General features: G+C 37.0%; 1 protein-coding gene across 1 annotated transcript in view; it reads right to left on the bottom strand.

The window, feature by feature from the left end:
• Positions 1–21,968, bottom strand: part of LAMA2 (laminin subunit alpha 2) — a 594,513-nt gene that overhangs the window by 421,904 nt on the left and 150,641 nt on the right. Inside the window, 1 exon segment of the mRNA XM_047758965.1 lies at positions 20,162–20,274. Coding sequence (XP_047614921.1) covers positions 20,162–20,274 — 113 coding nt within the window.

Genomic DNA, 21,968 nt, shown 5'->3' on the forward strand with positions numbered 1-21,968 from the left:
GCACCACAGAAATTATAACAGCCAGACAGTAATGATATAAAATCATTAAAGTAGTGAAAGAAAATAACTTCCAAATTAGAATTTTATTCCTAATGAAGTATATAAACCAAAATTAAGGAAAAATAATCTCAGAAAAAAAGAATTTATCAGCAGCTAGCTGTTATTAAAAAAAAAGACAGAAGGGAAATGAATTCATATATAAGTACACTAACAAAATAATAAACAAAGAGCAACAAAAAAAGTTAAACGTGTTTAAAATTAAATGAATACAAATGGCATTATTTGGTTCTTTTTGATGGCTGAGTAGTATTCCATTGTGTATATATACCACATCTTCCTAATCCAATCATCTGTCAGTGGACATTTGGGTTGATTCCATGTCTTGGCTATTGTGAATAGTGCTGCAATGAACATGAGGGTGCATGTGTCTTTTTCAAGGAAAGTTCTGTCTGGATATATGCCCAAGAGTGGGACTGCTGGGTCATACGATAGTTTTCTAAGGTACCTCCATACTGTTCTCCATAGTGGTTATACCAGCATACATTCTCACCAACAGTGCAGGAGGGTTCCTTTTTCTCCACACCCCCTTCATTGTTTGTTCTTTGTGGACTTATTAATGATGGCCATTCTACTGGTGTGTGAGCTGATATCTCATGGTAATTTGATTTGCATTTCTCTAATTATCACGGATGCTGAGCATTTTCTCATGTGCTTGTTGGCCATCTGTATGTCTTCCTTGGAGAAATGTCTACTCAGGTCTTTTTCCCATTTTTCAATTGGGTTGTTGGCTTTTTGCTGTTGAGTTGTATAAGTGGTTTGTATATTTTAGAGATTAAGCCCTTGTCAGTTGCATCATTTGAAACTATTTTCTCCCATTCTGTAAGTTGTCTTTTTATTTTCTTTTGGTTTCCTTTGCTGTGTGAAAGCTTGTCAGTTTGATTAGGTCCCATTGGTTTATTTTTGCTTTTATTTCTGTTGCTTTGGGAGACTGACCTGAGAAAACATCTGTAAGGTTGATGTCAGACAATGTTTTGCCTATGTTCTCTTCCAGGAGTTTGATGGAAGAGAACATAGGCAAAATATAAGTTTGTCTTATATTTAAGTCTTTCAGCCATTTGAGTTTATGTTGGTGCATGGTGTGAGGGTGTGTTCTAGTTTCATTGATTTGCATGCTGCTGTCCAGGTTTCCCAGCAATACTTGCCGAGAAGACTGTCTTTTTCCCATTTTATGTTCTTGCCTCCTTTGTCAAAGATTAATTGACCTAAGGTGTCTGGGTTTACTTCTGGGTTCTCTATTCTGTTCTATTGGTCTGTCTCTGTTTTGGTGCCAGTACCACACTGTCTTGATGACTGTGGCTTTATAATATTGCCTGAAGTCTGGGAGAGTTATGCCTCCTGCTTGGTTTTTGTTCTTCAGAATGGCTTTGGCAATTCTGAGTCTTTGTGGTTCCATATAGATTTTTGGATTGTTTGCTCTAGTTCTGTGAGAAATGTCATGGGTAATTTGATAGGGATTGCATTGAATGTGTAGATTGCTTTGGGTAGTATGGCCATTTTTACAATATTAATTTTTCCAACCCAGGAGCATAGAATATCTTTCCATTTCTTCACATCTTCTTTAATTTCCTTGATTAATGTTTTATAGTTCTTGACATATAAGTCCTTTACCTCCTGGGTCAGGTATATTCCCACATATTTGATTTTTTGGGATGCAATTTTAAAAGGTATTATATTTTGTATTCCTTTTCTAATATTTCATTTTTAGCCTACAGAAATGCAACTGATTTCTGAATGTTAATCTTATATCCTGCTATTATGCTGAATTTGTTGATCAGTTCAAATAGTTTTTGGATTGAGTCCTTAGGGTTTTCTATATATAGTATCATGTCATCTGCATATAGTGACAGTTTTACCTCTTCTCTTCGTCTTTGGATGCCTTTTATTTCTTTTGTTTGTGTGATTGCTATGGCTAGGAGCATGGATGGAACCAGAGACTCTCATACTGAGTGAATTAAGTCAGAAAGAGAAAGAGAAATACCATATAATATCACTTGTATCTGGAATATAATATATGGCACAAATGAACCTTTCCACAGAAAAGGAAATCATGGACTTGGAGAATGGACTTATGGATGCCAAGGGGGAGGGGGAGGAGTGGGATGGATGGGGAGCTTGGGGTTAATAGATGCAGACTATTGCCTTTGGAATGGATTAGCAATGAGACCATTGCTATGTAGCACTGGGAACTAGGTCTAGTCACTTATGATGGAGCATGATAATGTGAGAAAAAAGAATGTATACATGCATATGTAACTGGGTCACCATGCTGTACAGCAGAAAAAAAATGTACTGGGAAATAACAATTGATTGCAATTAAATTTTTTTTAAAGAAAGTAAAAATAAAAAATAAAGAAAATTAAATGAATACAGACTGTCTATGATGGTAACAATTAGCTTTTATGGAGCTTAATATATACATAAAATTAAATACACCAGAACTAGAAGTCAAAATTTGACTGGGGTCAGGGAGAGTAGGGGGTGCAATGAAGAGTATGGAGTTAAAATGTTATAATGTTTTTTGCCTCATCCAGGAGTGATGAAACTGCCAATTTATAGCAAGCTCTGAAATCAAGGATGCATGATATATATATATATATATATGTGTGTGTGTGTGTGTGTATGTTAATTAATACAAGTAATATTTGTGTGACTGCACAGAACACAAGTTAATGAAAAGAGAAATTGAATAATTAAATGAGGAAAATCTTTAATATGCAAAATAACTAAGGTGAGAGAAAAAATATTACAAAAAATAAGACAAATAGAAAACAAAAGGGAATTTGGCACTTTGAATCCAAATATCAATAGTAATATTAATCAAATAATTAAATATCCAACTTAAAGACAATGACTGGCAGACTGCGTAAATAATTAAACTACATATGGCTTACAAAAGATACTCCTTAAATATAAAGACCAAAATAAATTGAAAAAGCTATCTTATGTAAACACTAACAAAAAAGAAGCTAGTGAAGCTACCAAAGTAAACCTATGGATAAGAACTATTGCTAGCAATAGTATTAAAAAGAAGGGCTAATACAGCTCAAATCCTAAATGTCTATGCCCCTAATAAAATGGTCTCAATATATAAACAAAAACTTACATAACTCATTAATGTATTTATAAAATTACAGCCAAAGGCTACAGAAGCTATATTCTTCCAAGTACACAAATATCACTGACCAACTGTTGGATGAAAATAAGTCTTAAAAATTGAATTTCAAAGAACTGAAATTGTACTGATCACAGTGAAATAAAGTGAGAAAAAAATTAAGAAAAACACAGGAGAAAAAACTCAATAGTTTGGAAATGAAGTATTTCACTTCCAAATAACCCATGTATTACAGGAAATCATAATGAAGTAAGAAAATGCTTTTTTACAGAGGCACCTGGGGCACAGGGAAGTTTCCAGGCCAGGAGTTGAAGTGGAGATGCAGCTGGGGTCTATATCACAGCCAAGGCAACACTGGATCTGAGCTGTATCCGTGACCTATGCCACAGCTTAGGGCAATGCCAGATCCTTAACCAACTGAGCCAGGCCAGGGATCAAAACCCACAGCCTCAGAGACAACATCAGGTCCTTAACCCACTCAGCCACAACAAGAACACCACAAAAATACTTTGAAATAAAGAATAATGAAAAATGCAAAATTTCGAATTTATAACATGCATCTAAATTCATGTGTAGAGGCAAATATGTGCCCTTAAATAAATATATCTGGAGAAAATAAAGGCTGAAATATTAATAATTTAAGTATCCATTCAAGAAGAAAAAAAGTAAAAATTCCAAAAAAAAATTAGAAAGTAAAAAAAGAGATATAAAAGTAGAACTCAATGCAGCGTAGTAAACTAACACCAAAGAAAATCAACTAAGCTAAATATTGACTATTCAAAAAATAATAAAATTATAAAAAGATATTAAAAGTATCAAAGCCAAAAAATAAATAAAAGCTTGCACAAACAATATTTAGGGAGTTCCTTTTCTATGTATGTGTGTGTATCTAACATTCTTATTTATAACATCTTTTTAAAAATAAACATTGTCACACTAGTTAAAACATCAAAATTCAACTATATCCTGTGTATAATAAATATATCTACAATGGAAGGTGGCAGAAAACTTGAAATTAATAAAGATAGAAAAAATAAACACACAAGTGATAATAAAATAAAGCTTATATAAATAAAATAACATCAGAAAGAAAAGGCATTTAAGAGCATACTAGTAATGAATAAGATTAAATTTTTTTTTTGTCTTTTTAGGGGCCACGCCCAAAGGCATATGGAAGTTCCCAGGCTAGGGGTCAAATCGGAGCAGTAGCTGCAGGCTTACACCACAGCCACAGCATGGCAGAATCCAAGCCACATCTGCAACCTACACCACAGCTCACAGCAACACCACATCCTTTAACCCACTGAGCTAGGCCAGGGATTGAACCTGTGCCCTCATGGATACTAGTCAGGTTCATTACTGCTAAGCCACAACAGGAACCCTAGATTACTTTTTAATGATTAAAAAAATTCAAGTAATTTGAGTAAATAATAAAATAGTATAGAAGGTGTTATAAAAAGAGTTTCAATGCCCAAGTGACACTTTTTAGGCTTTATATAAATATTAATTTTAATGAAATACTGAATATACACTGAATCAATATTTTTAAGTTACATGATAAGTACAACTTGTAGATAACCTTCAAATATTCCAGTAATTGAGTTATTAAGTGAGATTCTGCTTTTTTATATCACTTTCATTACAACTCTCCCCATTTGTTCAACATTGTTGTCAGTGTAGATGGCCAGAAACTATTACTATCAACTACTGTGCAGCAGTGTGCTCAGCTATTCCCTATATTACATCACATAATCCTTATAACAATCTTCTGTGAAAGGAAATGGTGCTTTTAACTCCATTTTATATATGATCAAATTGAGGAGTATAAGAGCAGAACAATTTACCAAAGGTATATAAACTCATAAATGATATATCAGGAAATGGAAGTTGGGCAAAACTGTATTTTCTCCTTAGTCACATTCTTATCTTTCTCGCCATTGCTGTATTTTTAAGACTCAGGGTCATATTGAAAACATGTATTATTTACAAATTAAAACATATATGTTTTCTCATAACATATAGTCAACTTCTTGGAAGAAATTCTAACATAAATGTGCATATAAGTATAAAGTATGATTTATATATATAATATATAACATGATTATATATATAATATATATTATATATAATGAGTAATTTATAATTTATATATATATGAGTAAAAAATGGGAGAATATGTAATACTCCATGAACATGAGAAAATATAGTTGTATTTCATGTGTGGAAGTCATTAGAAAGTTGTGAAAAATTGCCCACATTTAGTCTATTTTAGGCAGTCTTGTTTGGACTTTCCATAACAAAACTAGTATGATTTTAAATTTTTTATAGATCTTTTTCACAGATATTTAACAGATCTCTTATTTATGTATTACTATTTCTATTTTAAATAAACAATGCCCTAATTTGTTCCCTAGTTTTAAAAATCATTTTCCAGATCAGTCATCTTGACACTATTTGGAATAGGATCTGCATCTCCAAAATGCTAACATTTTCATGATGTTTCTGGAGTCCTGTTTATCAGCAATTTTTATCAATATATATAATATTCTTTGTCTAGACTTTTGTTTAAATAGCATTCTGGTGGCACTCCCCCCCCCTTTTTTTTGTGCTGCAAAGAACATACGGGTTCATGTATCTTTTTTTTTAATTGTACAGTTGCATTCTTTAATTATAATTATCATAAATTCTTTGATGGAGAGGAAATCAGTCAGATGTAAGAAGACTTCAGCATTTCAAGAATGATGTCAAATGACCCCCTTCATGGTGGATTATGCACTTATTTACTATGAGGTATATTTCTTCTCCAGAGAGTTCTTATTTGTGCATCAATTGTAGATTTTTGGTTTGCAGTTACTCTGAAGTTTTGATATGAGTCTATATGTATATGGGATTGTTTTAAGTTGTTGTTCTCTAATTGCAAGTTCATCTCCAGTGTCCTGCATTTGTACCCACCTCTTCTCATGATTTCTGATTTTGGTGGTATAATTGCACATGGATGATTTCATATCTTTACTGTATATATACCTTTACAGGTGAGCCTTGTCATTTGTGGTATTTTTGTTTCCTGTTGCTGTCTTGTCTTTTCTGCCTAGAAAAGTTCCTTTAGTATTTGTCGTAAGGCTGGTTTAGCGTTGTTGAATTCTCTCAACTTTTGCTTATCTGTGAAGGTTTTGCTTTCTCCTTCAAATCTGAATGAGAGCCTTGCTGGGTAGAGTCATCTTGGTTAGAGAATTTTTCCCTTTCATCACGTTAAGTATATCATGCCACTCCCTTCTGGCCTGCAGAGTTTCTGCTGAAAAATCTGCGGATAACCTTATCGGGGTTCCCTTGTATGTTATTTGTTTCTTTTCCCTAGCTGCTTTCAAGATTTTCTCTTTGTCTTTAATTTTGGTCAGTTTGATTAATATGTGTCTTGGTGTATATTCCTCCTTGGGTTTATTTTATATGGTACTCATTGTGCTTCCTGTATTTGAATGAGTGGTTCCTTTCCCATGAGAGGGAAGTTTTCGGCTATTATCTCTTGCAATATTTTTTCTGTCCCCTTCTCTCTCTCTTCTCCTTCTGGCACCCCTATAATACGGATGTTGGTGTGTTAACGTTGTCCCAGAGTTCTCTGAGACTCTCTTGGTTTGTTTTCAATCTTTTTTCTCTTTTCTGTTCTGCATCCATAATTTCTTCTAGTCTGTCCTCCACCTCGCTTATTCGTTCTTCTGCCTCCTGTCCTCTGCTGTTAGCTGCTTCCAGTGAATTCTTTGCTTTAGTTGTTGTATTTTGCATCTCTTCTTGTTTCAGTTTCATATCTTGTATCTCTTTGCTCAGTGTTTCCTGTAAGTTATCCCTCTTTGCCTCCAATTTCCAATGTCTTGCATCATCTTCAGCATCAACAGTCTAAAGTTTTTTTCCTGGAGGCTGAGAATCTCCTGATCACTTAGCTGATATTCTGGGGTTCTTCCTTTCTCCCTCATTTGAGTTATAGTTCTCTGTCTTTTCATTTTTGTAGGTTTTTGGTGTGGTGACCTTTTTACAGATAATAGAGTTGCAGTCTCTCTTACTTCTGGTGTCTGCCCCCCTTGTGGCTGAAGTCAGTATGGGGGCTTGCTGTAGGCTTCCTGATGGGAGGGGCTGATGCCTGCCCACTGGTAGGTGGAGTTGATTCTAATCCCTCTGGTGGGTCACTTTTCCCCTTTTATACATCTGCTTTTTCTTTTTTTTTTTTCTAGTGGGAGAAAAAAAAAGCAGATGTATACTTTTCCCCTTTTATACATCTGCTTTTTTTCCCCGCACTAGAAAATAAAAAGATACCAGTTAAGAAATTACAGTCCTAGACTTCCCTGTTACAAAAGAAGAGTTAAATTGATTGTAATCTGCTTTTCCCAAGTAAAGCTATAAATGTGGTAGAGCCACACAGAGAGTGAAGTTTAGAATATGTTTAGTAAAATGATTAGTGAAAAAATTTACTTCATGCTATTTAACCTGAGACTTAAAGAAAAATCATAAATTCAAAAATGCAAGGCATATTTTTTTCACAAGAAACACAGTAAGACTGGTTCTTCCTTTAATTTTCAGCTTTAATATGATTCTTACACTATGAATTGATGTTTCACATTGTTTACTCATTCATTCACTTATTAATTTAAGATAAATTTATAGAGTGTCTCACATGCTGGGTACTATATTCTAAGTGTTTAGAATGTGGTAATTCAAAAAAACAAGAGAGAAATTTCTGTGCTGTCATGAAAACTACATTTTAAAAGGCAATATAAACATGATCTGATATAAATATAGACGGTCTCTGACATTACAGTTTATTTCAGATTTTGAATTTGGATCTTTTCCAGGCTAGCATTACTGATATGATGCTTTCTTGTGATGCTGAGCAGTGGCAGTGAGCTGAGCTCCCAGACAACAAACAGATCAGGAGGGTAAACAACTGATACACTTATAACCACCTTGTATCCACGCATCATTCTGTTTTTCACCTTCAGTACAGTATTCAATAAATTACTGTGAGAGAGTCAACACTGTATTATAAAGGAGGTTTTGTGTTAGATGCTTTTGCTTAAGCAAAGGCTAATGTAAGCCTTTTGTGGATGTTGAAGGTAGGCTAAGCTGAGCTATGAGGTTTGGTAAGTTAGGTGTGTAGAATACATTTTTTACTTATAATATTTTCAATTTATGATGGATTTACTGAGATGTAATCCCATCACAGGTTGAGGAAGATCTGTAGTAAAATATGTATACATGGTAAGTTAGATAGCCATGTATTTTGTGGAGAAAAATAAAGCGTGAAAGTAGGTTACCAAGCTGGGAGGGCTTGGCAATTTTAAATAGGACTGCCAAGGAGGTCCTTGCTAAGAACACGACACTTGACTAAAAATATGAAGAAAATGGGAAATAGAGTCTAAGGAAATTGGGGAAAATAATTCCAGACAGAAGAAACAGCAAGTACAAAGGCCCTGAGGCAGTAACAGCAAGTACAAAGGACTTCAAGACTCAGTGAAGCAGCCAGTGGGGCATCTGAAGTGGGGAGATGATGCCAGAGGTGAAAGTAGGTAAGGTAAAGACCCTGTCAGGCCTTGTGGGTAATTGTGCTTTTCCCAGGGAGGGCCATTAGAGCATTTTAGTGAAAGGAGTGATCTGATCTGATTTGTACTAATGAGATCAGCGTGAGTGCAGTATTTGAAGTATTCTGAAGGGGAGACAGTCGGAATTAATGTTCTACTCAATAGAGACACTAAAGCTGGTTGTCACCTTTACTAGTGTTTAAAAGGTCAGCACAAATTCTTTTAGAGAGAGGAGACATTTTCTAATGAACCACAGATACTTCTTGTGACACTGAATCAATGATCTTAAAGGAAAAAACTCTAAAGCAGGTAAAAGCTGTGAATTTAATTATATACTGCTATACTAAACAAGACAGGTCATGCAGGACATTTTGAACATGGAGATTATAATCTCCTCTATAGTCAGTTTTATGTTCATCAATTTAGCAGTGACCAAATAATACCAAGGAAAAATTCAGTGATTTGAAAAGTAGTCATGCGCAAAAAAAGCATTTGACAAAGTCCAACATCCATTCTTGATCAAGACCCTCGCCAAAGTGGGTATAGAGGGAACATTCCTGAATATAATCAAAGCCATTTATGATAAACCCACAGCAAATATAATCCTCAATGGGGAAAAAACGGAAAGCCTTCTCACTCAAATCTGGAATAAGACAGGGATGCCCACTCACCACTGCTCTTCAACATAGTTTTGGAAGTCCTAGCCACAGCAATTAAACAAACCAAAGAAATCAAAGGCATCCATATAGGAAGAGAAGAGATCAAACTGTCACTGTATGCAGATGACATGATACTATACATAGAAAACCCTAAGGACTCAACCCCAAAACTACTTGAACTGATTCATAAATTCAGCAAAGTAGCAGGATATAAGATTAACATTCAGAAGTCAGTTGCATTTCTGTATACCAGCAATGAAATCTTAGAAAAGGAATACAAAAATATGATACCTTTTAAAATTGCACCTCACAAAATCAAATACCTCGGAATACACCTGACCAAGGAGGTAAAGGACCTGTATGCTGAGAACTATAAAACTTTAATCAAAGAAATTAAAGAAGATGTAAAGAAAGGGAAAGATATTCCATGTTCCTGGATTGGGAAAATCAATATTGTAAAAATGGCCATACTACCCAAAGCAATCTACAGATTCAATGCAATCCCTATCAGATTACCCAGGACATTTTTCACAGAACTAGAGCAAACAATCCAAACATTTATATGGAACCACAAAAGACCCAGAATCGCCAAAGCAATCCTGAGAAACAAAAACCAAGCAGGAGGCATCACTCTCCCAGACTTCAAGAAATACTACAAAGCCACAGTCATCAAAACAGTGTGGTACTGGTACCAAAACAGACAGACAGACCAATGGAACAGAATAGAGAACCCGGAAATAAACCCTGACACCTATGGTCAATTAATCTTTGACAAGGGAGGCAAGAACATCAAATGGGAAAAAGAAAGTCTATTCAGCAAGCATTGCTGGGAAACCTGGACAGCTGCATGCAAAGCAATGAAACTAGAACACACCCTCACACCATGCACAAAAATAAACTCCAAGTGGCTGAAAGACTTAAATATACGACAGGACACCATCAAACTCCTAGAAGAAAACAGAGGCAAAACACTCTCTGACATCAACATCATGAATATTTTCTCAGGTCAGTCTCCCAAAGCAATCAAAATTAGAGCAAAAATAAACCCATGGGACCTCATCAAACTGAAAAGGTTTTGCACAGCAAAGAAAACCCAAAGAAAACAAAAAGACAACTTACAGAATGGGAGAAAACAGTTTCAAATGATGCAACCAACAAGGGCTTAACCTCTAGAATATATAAACACTTTATACAACCCAACAGCAAAAAAACCAATCAATCAATGGAAAAATGGGCAAAAGACCTGAATAGACATTTCTCCAAAGAAGATATACAGATGGCCAACAAACACATGAAAAAATGCTCAACATCGCTGATTATAAGTGAAATGCAAATCAAAACTACCATGAGATACCACCTCACACCAGTCAGAATGGCCATCATTAATAAATCCACAAAGAACATATGCTGGAGGGGCTGTGGAGAAAAGGGAACCCTCCTGCACTGTTGGTGGGAATGTCAACTGGTACAGCCACTATGGAGAACAGTTTGGAGATACCTTAGAAAGCTATACATAGAACTTCCATATGACCCCACAATCCCACTCTTGGGCATCTATTCGGACAAAACTCTACTTAAAAGAGACACGTGCACCCGCATGTTCATTGCAGCACTATTCACAATAGCCAGGACATGGAAACAACCTAAATGTCCATCGACAGATGATTGGATTCGGAAGAAGTGGTATATATACACAATGGAATACTACTCAGCCATAAAAAAGAATGACATAATGCCATTTGCAGCAACATGGATGGAGCTAGAGAATCTCATACTGAGTGAAATGAGCCAGAAAGACAAAGACAAATACCATATGATATCACTTATAACTGGAATCTAATATCCAGCACAAATGAACATCTCCTCAGAAAAGAAAATCATGGCCTTGGAGAAAAGACTTGTGGCTGCCTGATGGGAGGGGGAGGGAGTGGGAGGGATTGGGAGCTTGGACCTATCAAACACAACTTAGAATAGATTTACAAGGAGATCCTGCTGAATAGCATTGAGAACTTTGTCTAGCTACTCATGTTGCAACAGAACAAAGGGTGGGGGAAAAAAATGTAATTGTAATGTATACATGTAAGGATAACCTGACCCCCTTGCTGTACAGTGGGAAAATTAAAAAAAAAAAAAAAAGAAAAGTAGCTATGGACCATTCTTTCACCAAATCTGCTGAGTTCCTGCTAGATGCTGAGTGCCATGATAGATAGAAACAGTCTGAGCACTCTGCCTTCAAGAACTCACGGTCCAGTGGGACTACAGGGGAATAAACATTTAATCACTGTGCCATGGGCTAAATCCTTCATAGAGAGACCTGAATCCAGGAGGAAACTCTTATATCAAGCAGACTGTGTTGAACAGAACCATATTCAATCAGGGCTATTTAAATCTTCCATGGCTTTTAGTATGTCACATTTGTGTCTCGTTCCTTATTTAGACAATGAGATATTAAATGTATTAATATCACTTATACTCCCTTCTGCCTGTTGAATAATTGATAATTAATTGTATCTATCTCACTTTTTTCTTTTTTTCCTTTTTTTGTCTTTATGCCATTTCTTGGGCCGCTCCAGCGGCATATGGAGGTTCCCAGGCTAGGGGTCGAATCGGAGCTATAGCTGCCAGCCCATACCACAGCCACAGCAACGGGGATCCAAGCCGCATCTGCGACCTACACCATAGTTCACGGCAATGCGACATCATTAACCCACTGAGCAAGGGCAGGGATCGAACCTGCAACCTCACGGTTCCTAGTTGGATTCGTTAACCACTGTGCCACGATGGGAACTCCAACTTTTTTCATTTTTTAATAGGTAGAGCTCACAGTGCTCTCTAAGCTATAGGACAACAGACCCCTTTACTAAGAATGAGTAAGAAGAGCGTGAGAGAAGAATATGAGATAAAGAATAACAAGCTTCGTTCCAAATTAAAAATTTGATCACTCATTATGTTTAAACAAAATAAAATTGAATATATGAAAAAAGTGAATACCTGGATATAAATCAATGTATTTCAAGTTTTATTACTATATAGGCGATTAATCATTACATTAACAGTTCAAAAAAATGGTTCTATGCTAGTCACACAGATTCCAAAACTACAGTAAATATTTCTTAGAAATATTAATTAAACCTCCTCCAAAATATAACTCTTATTCAAAATTGTTAACATATCTCACTTAGATACGTCTCTATAAATCAAAGAATAAAATATTTAGGTCAAGAATATGTGGAACTGGATTTCTGTAGGTGTAAGACAATATTTTATGATAAATGCATTGTTAGTTTGGGGGATAAGCTAGGAAGAAAAGGGAATTATGTACTGAGATAAAGAAGATTTCTACACATGAGTATGAAGTCATTCCATGGCATATCTGGATAATCCAGGAATGAAGACGAATGTAATATATGATATTGAAAGGTCTATTAAAAAGCTCCCAGGGAAGTTCCCCTGTAGCACAGGTCACAACTATAGCATGGGTTCGATCCCTGGCCCAGGAACTTACATCTCACAGGCAGGGCAAAAAAACAGCTGCCCTTCTATATTTTATCCCCCTTACCAATCAACTTTCTTTCTAAACAAATAAAAGGACAGGCCTGAGAAAATGGCCAGATTAAAAGCAGTCATATATTGTGATCAGATATCATAACATATATTGTGGTGAAAATCTGGTTGGAAAGGGACTAAAATGGAATAGTTTGGATATCCTATTAATCTTCAATTCCCTATTATTTTTTTTAATTGATGAATATTTTTCTTTATCATCATACTGGGTTTTTGCATACACAGTGCTGGAACAGCTAAGATTCTCTTTGAGTTTACACTGATACCAGGACCTTACAACAGATATAATTACCAGATCGAATCTACTTGTTATATTGTTATTATTGTTATTTTAATTTCTTGCCGAGATATTATAATATTTATTTTGCTAATCTAGAACCTAGGGCACAGCATGATTAAATTATTTGCTCCAGATATGCTGTGAGTAAATAGCAGAATTGGGAAAAGTTAATAATCCCTCAGTAATAAAACCTAAAAACAATCTATTTATAAAATAAGTACCTACTTTCTTCTCAATATTGGTTATATATTTCTAGCACTTATTGTGAATGTTAAAATGTCAAAGAAATTTCCCAGTGTATCCGTAATGATTCAATCAAAGACATCCAATGGTGACTGTTTGTTTAAAGTAGTAATTTATTAAAAGCATTTCACAGACAAGCCAAGTATATATGAACAATAGAAAACTGGCACTTGTTGAAATTCATGCATCTCAAAAAGGAGAACTAATAAATGGTCAAATCTCTTGCTGAATCAATGACAAACAAATGTTCAGTGATATTTACCTATTCATTATAAAACTGCTGCCCTTGCTTCCCAGTTAAATAATAGCTCATATTTTGATGAATAACCTATTAATCCTTCATGCTGTAGGTGAGAAAAACTGAAGTTATGCCCTTTTGGCTACATGCTAGAGTGTAGTAGAAATGAGGGGTGTAGTCATTGTTTTATGACAAAACAGATGTTGGCTCTATCTCCCACAGAAGCTGGGAGATGACAGCATGGTACTTCTTGGACCTAAACAATGTATGGACTCCTTGAAATTACATTACCAAAAATTCTCCCTAGGCTAGGTCCTCAGATCCCAGTTTAGGAAATACTGGCAGAGATTTGGGGTGTGGATTCAGATTACCCTGGATGAAATCCTAGCCCTGCCTGTAATGAACTTTATCAAGAAGGCCAAGTCCCTTAACTTTTCTAAGTTTCAACCTTCTTCAACTCTTAAAAAGAGGTAATAGAGGGAGTTCCCGTCATGGCTCAGTGGTTGGCGAATCCGACTAGGAACCATGGGGTTGCGGGTTTGATCCCTGGACTTGCTCAGTGGGTTGAGGATCCAGAGTTGCTATGAGCTGTGGTGTAGGTTGCAGACGCAGCTTGGATCCCCCATTGCTGTGGCTGTGGTGTAGGCCTGAGGCTACAGCTCCGATTCGACCCCTGGCCTAGGAACCTCCATGTGCCGTGAGAGAAGCCCAAGAAATAGCAAAAAGACAAAAAAAAAAAAAAAAAAAAGAAAAGAAAGAAAGAGGTAATAGATAAAATACTAGCTACTTTGTAGGCTAATCGTGAACAGTAAATAATGTAATAAGAATGTCCAGGAGTTCCCGTCGTGGCACAGTGGTTAACAAATCTGACTAGGAACCATGAGGTTGTGGGTTCAGTCCCTGCCCTTGCTCAGTGGGTTAAGGATCCGGCATTGCGTGAGCTGTGGTGTAGGTTGCAGACGCGGCTTGGATCCCGAGTTGCTGTGGCTCTGGCATAGGTCGGTGGCTACAGCTCTGATTCGACCCCTAGCCTGGGAACCTCCATATGCCGCAGGAGCGGCCCAGAGAAATAGCAAAAAAGACAAAAAAAAAAAAAAGAATGTCCACATTTTCTCTGTTGCCAATGCACTGTAACATGCCTTCCAACAGCTTTGATCCTTAACTGAATAGGTTCTTAGAACCTGTTCCAGTTTGTTACTCCAAAGCCCGAGGTCAAATAGGACGTCAAAAGCCCTTTCTGGTCTGTGGAATTCCCTTATAAATTCTGATTACAAAACCTGCTTACTTTTTACATCGTTAAATCACCGATTAAATTACGATCTTGAGTCAAGTAGAAATATGGATTTATTTTATTTTATATGTTATGCTCCTCTTCTCTTGAACATTCGGTGAGGTGATTTACAGGAGGTAAGAGAGGGTTGAAGTGAGTAATGCCATGGGTGGGTGCCATCCTGGGATATGGAAACACAGGCGGATACATTTCTGTACACACTTCCGCTAGGTGTGTTTCAGACTTTGGAGACAAAGTAAACTGGCCTTATAAACAGATTCCTACCACTTGTTATGAAGACTGAATTACATGGAGTTCCCGTCGTGGCGCAGTGGTTAACGAATCTGACTAGGAACCATGAGGTTGCGGTTCGGTCCCTGCCCTTGCTCAGTGGTAAGGATCCGGCGTTGCCGTGAGCTGTGGTGTAGGTTGCAGACGAGGCTCGGATACAGCATTGCTGTGGCTCTGGCGTAGGCCGGTGGCTGCAGCTCCGATTCAACCCCTAGCCTGGGAACCTCCATATGCCGCGGGAGCAGCCCAATATTTCTAGCGAGGAAAAAAAAAAAAAAGACAAGACTGAACTACAAAAGATGTCTTGAGTATTCACTCACCTTAAGGCCATTAAACTAAAGGAGAAGAGGAGAAAATAGGAAAGCAAATCCACACAACTCCTGAGAAACCATGTGGGAGTGGATGAGTGGGAATGCAAAACAAATGGGAAATTATACATGGTTTCATTGAAAAAGGGGTTTTCAGGTGGACTCTTTGACCTGTGAAATTAATGATAGGGATGCTGAATAAAAATGATTTTTTTTTTGTCTTTTTGCCTTTTCTAGGGCTGCTTCCCGCAGCACATGAAGGTTCCAAGCTAGGGGTCGAATCGGAGCTGTAATGCGGGATCCGAGCCATGTCTGCGACCTACACCACAGCTCATGGCAACGCCGGATCCTTAACCCACTGAGCAAGGCCAGGGATCGAACCCGCAACCTCATGGTTCCTAGTCGGATTCAATAACCACTGCGCCACGATGGGAACTCCTGAATAAAAATGATTTAATAAAAACTCGTGATTGTATCATCCAGTTGTAAATTAAATGGGAAAAATTCTGTTGTTAGGTAACAAGTACAGGCATACATACCTTAAGATATTGCAGATTCAATTCCAGACCATTACAATAAAATGAATATCACAATTAAAGTAAGTCACATGAATTCTTTGTTTTCCCATTGCATATAAAAGTTATGTTTATATTATACTGTAGACTATTAAGTACGCAATAACATTGTACCTAACAAATGTACATACCTTACTTTTTAAAATACTTTATAGCTAAAAAATGCTAAACATCATTTGAGCCTTCAGTGAGTCATAACCTTTTACTGGTAGAAGGTCTTGCCTCGAAATTGATGGCTGCTGACTGATCAGAGTGGTGGTTGCTGAAGTTTTGGGTGGCTGTGGCAGTTTTTAAAAATAGGTAAACAATGACGTTTGCTGCATTGATTTACTCTTCCTTTCACAAACAAGTTCTCTGTAGCATGCAATGCTGTTCAGCAGCACTTTACCCACAGTAGAATGTCTTTCAAAACTGGGGTCAATGCTTTCAAACCTTGCAGCTGTTTTATCCACTAAGTTTATGTAATTATTCTAAAGACTTTGTTGTCATTTCAATAATCTTTACAGCATTGTCATGAGGAGTGACATCTCAAGAAACCACTTTCCTTGCTCATCCATAAGAAGCAACTCCCCATCTGTTAATCATGAAATTGCATCAATTTAGTCACAATTTCAAGCTCCACTTCTCATTCTATTTCTCTTGCTATTTCTACCTCATCTGTATTAACTTCCTCCAATGAAATCTTGAATCCCTACAAGTCATCCATGAGAGCTGGAATTAACTTCTTTCAAACTCTGGTTAACATTTATATTTTGACCTCTTCCCATGAATCTAGAATGTTCTTAGTGACATGCAGAATGGTGAATCCCTTCCAGAAGGTTTTCAGTTTAATTTTGCCCAGGTCCATCAGAAGAATCATTATCAAAGTTAACTGTAGCACTAAAAAGTGCACTTCTTAAATAATAGCAATTAAAATGTGAAATTACTCCTTAATCTACAGGCTGTAGAATGGATGTTGTGCTAGAAGGCATTAAAACAACACAAGTCTCCTTGTACATCTCCACCCGAGCTCCTGGGTAACCAACCAGGTGCATTTTCAATGACTAGTAATATTTTGAAAGGAATTGTTCTTTTATTCTGAGTGAGAGTTCTCAACAGTGGGCTTAAAATATTTAGTAAACCATGTTGTAAACAGATGTACTGTCACCCTAGCTTTGTTGTTCCATTTATAAATCACAGGAAGATTTAGCATTAATTCTTAAAGGCAATAGGATTTTTGGAATGATAAACGGGCATTTGCTTCAAGTTAATGTCACCAGCTGCCTCAAGTCCTTAGCTCAAGAGAGTCAGCCTGTCTTTTGAAGATCTGAAACCAGGCAATGACTCCTCTCACTATGTAAGTCCTACAGGTATCTTCTTCTAATAGACAGTTTCATCTACTGGAAATCTGTTGTTTGGTGAATGATCTTAAGTAGATCTTCTGGATAATATGCTGTAGCTTCTACACCAGCACTTGTTGCTTCACCTGGCTCTTTCACGTTATGAAGGCAACCTCTTTCCTTAAACCTCATGAACCAATCTCTGCTGGCTTCAGCCTTTTCTTCTGTAGCTTCTTTACCTCTCTCAGCCTTTGTAGAATTGAAAAGACTTAGGGCCACTAATAAGGTTCTGCCTAATGAGAAGGGTCTGGTTTGAACTTCTATCCAGATCACTGAAACTTTTACCATGTCAGCAATAATGCTATTCTGATTTCTCTTCATTTGTGTGTTCACTGGACTGGCACTTTTAGTTTCCTTCAAGAACTTTTCCTTTGCATTCACAACTTGACTAACTGGTACAAGAGACCTAGCTGTTGGCCTGTCTCTGCTTTTGACATGCCTTCCTCACTAAGCTTAATTATTTCTAGCTTTTTATTTAGATTGAGAGACATGTAATTCCTCCTTTCAATTGAACACTTAGAGGCTACTGTAGAGTTAGTAATTGTAGGCTTAGTAATTTCAATGTTGTGTGTGTGCCTCAGGGAATAGGAAGGCCCAAGGAAAGGAAGAGATGAGGGCATGACCAGTTGGTGAGCAATCAAAACACATGCAATAGTTACTAAGTTCACCTTCTTATATGGGCCTGGTTTGTGGACCACAAAATAAGTATGATAGAGTAACACCAAATCTCACAATCACAGGTCACCATAACAAATACAACAATAATGAAAAAGTTTGGAGAATTATGAAAATGTGACAGAGACATGAAGTGAGCAAATGCAGTTGGAAAAAATTGTGCCAACAGACTTGTTGCCACAAACCTTCAATTTGCAAAAACACATTATCTTCAAAGCACAATAAAGCAAAGCACAATAAAATGGGGTCTGCCTATAAATACTATGGTGGTTAGGCTCAAAGAGTATATAAGCGATTTGTACAAATTATAGTAACAACTGAGTCTCTTGCTCCATGTGTGATCTAAACAAATAGATGGACAGTAAAGCAGAGCAATTAACCATCACTATTTATTGATCCCCCACCCCAGGAAATGACCAAGGCAATAGACAGCAGACTTACTCCTGATTGAGAAGGCCTACTTGCAATGACCACATGAAGGGTGATAACTGCTGTGACTGACAAAGGACCAATTTGTCTCTATCGTGAAAGGGATGAAGTCTATTTTGAGGCTAAAATTTTCAGGGAATTCATACACAAGACTTCATTGACCTAAAGCATAATTGATCAACTTAGTAGTTTGCTCGCACATCCCTTATTGTGCTCCAAGACTTCCTGAGAAATACTATTAATTCAAGGCTGCCATTCAGTTGCTAGTACCGGTAGAAATAAATCCATGCCAGTCAGCAATTTAGCTATAGCACTGAGTCCCTGCTCCTACCCTGTTTCTAAGGTCCTGAGGAGTTTCAAATGGGTGGAAAGAGTATCTATTGTTAGACCCCCAACCAATTCTTTGCAATTGCAGAATCTGTGCCAGAGCCTGCCTAGGGTAGATCATACTCCCACTGATAATGACAATCAGCATCCATTAGGGAAATGCCTGGTGCCTCTCTGACCTCCTGTGAATTTGACTAACCTCCACTGGCTGGTGCTTTCCTCCACTCTGACCACTCTTGGAAGCATGATCTCTACAGCATACAGTATCCATCATTAACTATTTTAACTATTCCCTCTTCTCTAACCCCAGACTCCTTTGCTGTTCCATCTCTACTGGGCCAGGGAGCAGTGGCTGGGAGTCTTTTCTATGTTTATTCTAGAGAGTGAGAGGGGAACAGACTGAGATAAAGAAGTCATCTAAGTTCAATATTTCTGGTCTTAGCCTTCAGTCAATTAAATAAACTTTTCTATGCAGAATAACAATAAAATACATGAACATTTTTCTGGATTCTATCCTATTTGCAAACCTAAATAATTCGGGATGATGATGATTCTTGATTAATAACATCAACCTGACCTGAATATTGCGAACAAAGAGAAGAAAGAAATTAAGTGTAGAAGGCATCTAGGCCTATGGAACACAAACTAACAACCTCCAACATCAATTTTATACAACTGCAAGGCCTGGTACCTCACTTAGTGGCCCAAGTTTAATTTAATAATCAACTGTCACAGCTTGCTCAACTCCCAGTAATGAGAGGCATTTTACTCAAGGGCCTTGTTATCCAAGACCCTTTTAGTACACACACAATGAACAGACTGGCAGCACTGTCCTATTTTAAAAGTTAAAAATGGCGCTATTATATGTCTTTACATAAAATTTCATTTATCAATATTTTTATCATTAACTCTCATTAGATGAACCAGAGTCAGCTCCTAACTCAGTTCTAAACCCTTCATGTGAATTCATTTTAGTTGTGCTTCAGAAAATAAATGTCAAATATTTTAAAATAACAAAATACTAAATGCATGGGTTCCTTTGTTCACTGTACCAAGAAAATAATGGAAGGCAATAAGAAAGAGTACACTTTCAATCCCAAACTGCTAACTACACAAATAGCCAATCCGAGATACAATTTCAAAGTGGAAAATGACAATAAATAAATAAATAAAAAGAGGCACTATACCTGCTGCAAATCCAGTGTAATTGTCACATAATGGTATTCGATTCCATTCTTAATACTGGGACTCTGCCACCAAGTGTTTTTTCCATCAATAGCATTTGTAATCGGGTGTCTCTCTATTGAATCAGCAGCAGCATGTGAAAGGAGAAAAGATCATATGAAGAATTTTGACTTTTTTGTAAAAGTAAAAAGTAAAACTAACTTAAATCCATCACCATGTGAATGCCACACATTAATATAAAGAGAGCAATCCATATCGTAACAGAATTTGTTTAACGTTGACTTTCTCACAGCATTCTGCAAGACAGTGTGAAATGGTTAGATACTTAGACTAAAAGAGAAGAAGCTATTCAGCACTCTGGTCATCAGCTAAAATTGGCAACTTTAAAGATAACTACAGAAATTAAGTATGAAGAAATAATATTGAAATCTAATTGATATGTCAGTCATTCAAAGAAGCAAAAACCCTACTGTTTGAGGCAGCTCTAGTATGCCATCAACTTTATGAATAGAAACATAAAATCTTCAATTGTGGTTGAAAGGTACTTGAAGATTCGCTCTTCTGACACATTCATTATTACTAAGACTTGGGCAATTCAGTATGTATCTGGTTTTAATATAAAATGCTGTCAAATCCATCCTATGAGGTTTTTTGCAGTCCATTCTTGAACTTGTCGACTTTCTACTTAAACTACTATTTAGAAATATAATGACAGATATTCCAAATCTCCCATCCAGCATTTGCCCATCCCCATAATCATTAACTCAGTGGAGATGTCTGGACAACAATGGCAAGTAAAGAGAGGATGGCACGTGAAACTCCATCCTACCAAAAAAAACAGGGCTCTCCCCTTGCCTTTGCTCCAGAGAGTAGGGAACAGGACCTATTGTGAAATCAAAAGGCAGATTAGAGACAGAAAAGAGGGGGTGTGGACAATTACTGTCACCTCCCCCCATAGTCCTCTCTTACAGTTCCTTCCTTCTTACAATCCTCAAAACTCATGGATTCCTCATCTCCTCCAACTTAGTTCTAAGCATCTCACAACAACCATTACCTCTGGAATGCCAAAACACTCTCTCTTTTTGCTCCACGGTCACTGGTTCTTATCTGCAACCTGTGCTTCTCATTTCCCAAGGAACATAAATTCTGTTCTTCCTCTAATCTGGCCCAGGTCATGCCTAGGTGAGGACGGCAGGAGTGGAGGCTATGGGAGATGTTCCTATTTCTATTCCCAGGGCTGCAGTAGTTCTTAACTTGCTATCATCTCACTTGGAAGTCAGCCTATTTGCCCACAGAAATGTAAATAAAGTGGAGGCTTGTTCCCTGCTACTCTCCTGTTCATTACAGATTAAGGATGCTGTGGAGTGTCAGTTGTGAGAACTTTTGTAACATTAATTCATTGGGAAGATGTTTCAAGTGAATGTCCTAATGGTTCTAATACCCTTTTTTTGTAAACTGAAGGAATATTTCAAATAATGAACAAGCCATATCACTATGAGGAACAATCTTGGTCTTTCCATTTGTGTACATAAGGCAGTAGTCGAGCTGATGTTTTAACGAGAAGAGTAATGAAAGAGCATATGATTTGCACCATGAGATGCTGGAGTCCAAGGAACTGGACAACTTGGGTCCACTATTGGTAACTGACCATGAGTAAGTCACTTAAACTTTGTCCCTCCTGAAGTAAGGACAATAAAACTCTTCTGTGGGAACAGATTGGTTCCCAGATTCTTAACTTTCATAAAAAGTAAAAAAGTGGGAGTTCCCGTCGTGGCGCAGTGGTTAACGAATCCGACTAGGAACCATGAG

This window comes from Phacochoerus africanus, chromosome 2 (assembly GCF_016906955.1).
Source record: "Phacochoerus africanus isolate WHEZ1 chromosome 2, ROS_Pafr_v1, whole genome shotgun sequence".
NCBI classification, from domain to species: Eukaryota; Metazoa; Chordata; class Mammalia; order Artiodactyla; family Suidae; genus Phacochoerus; species Phacochoerus africanus.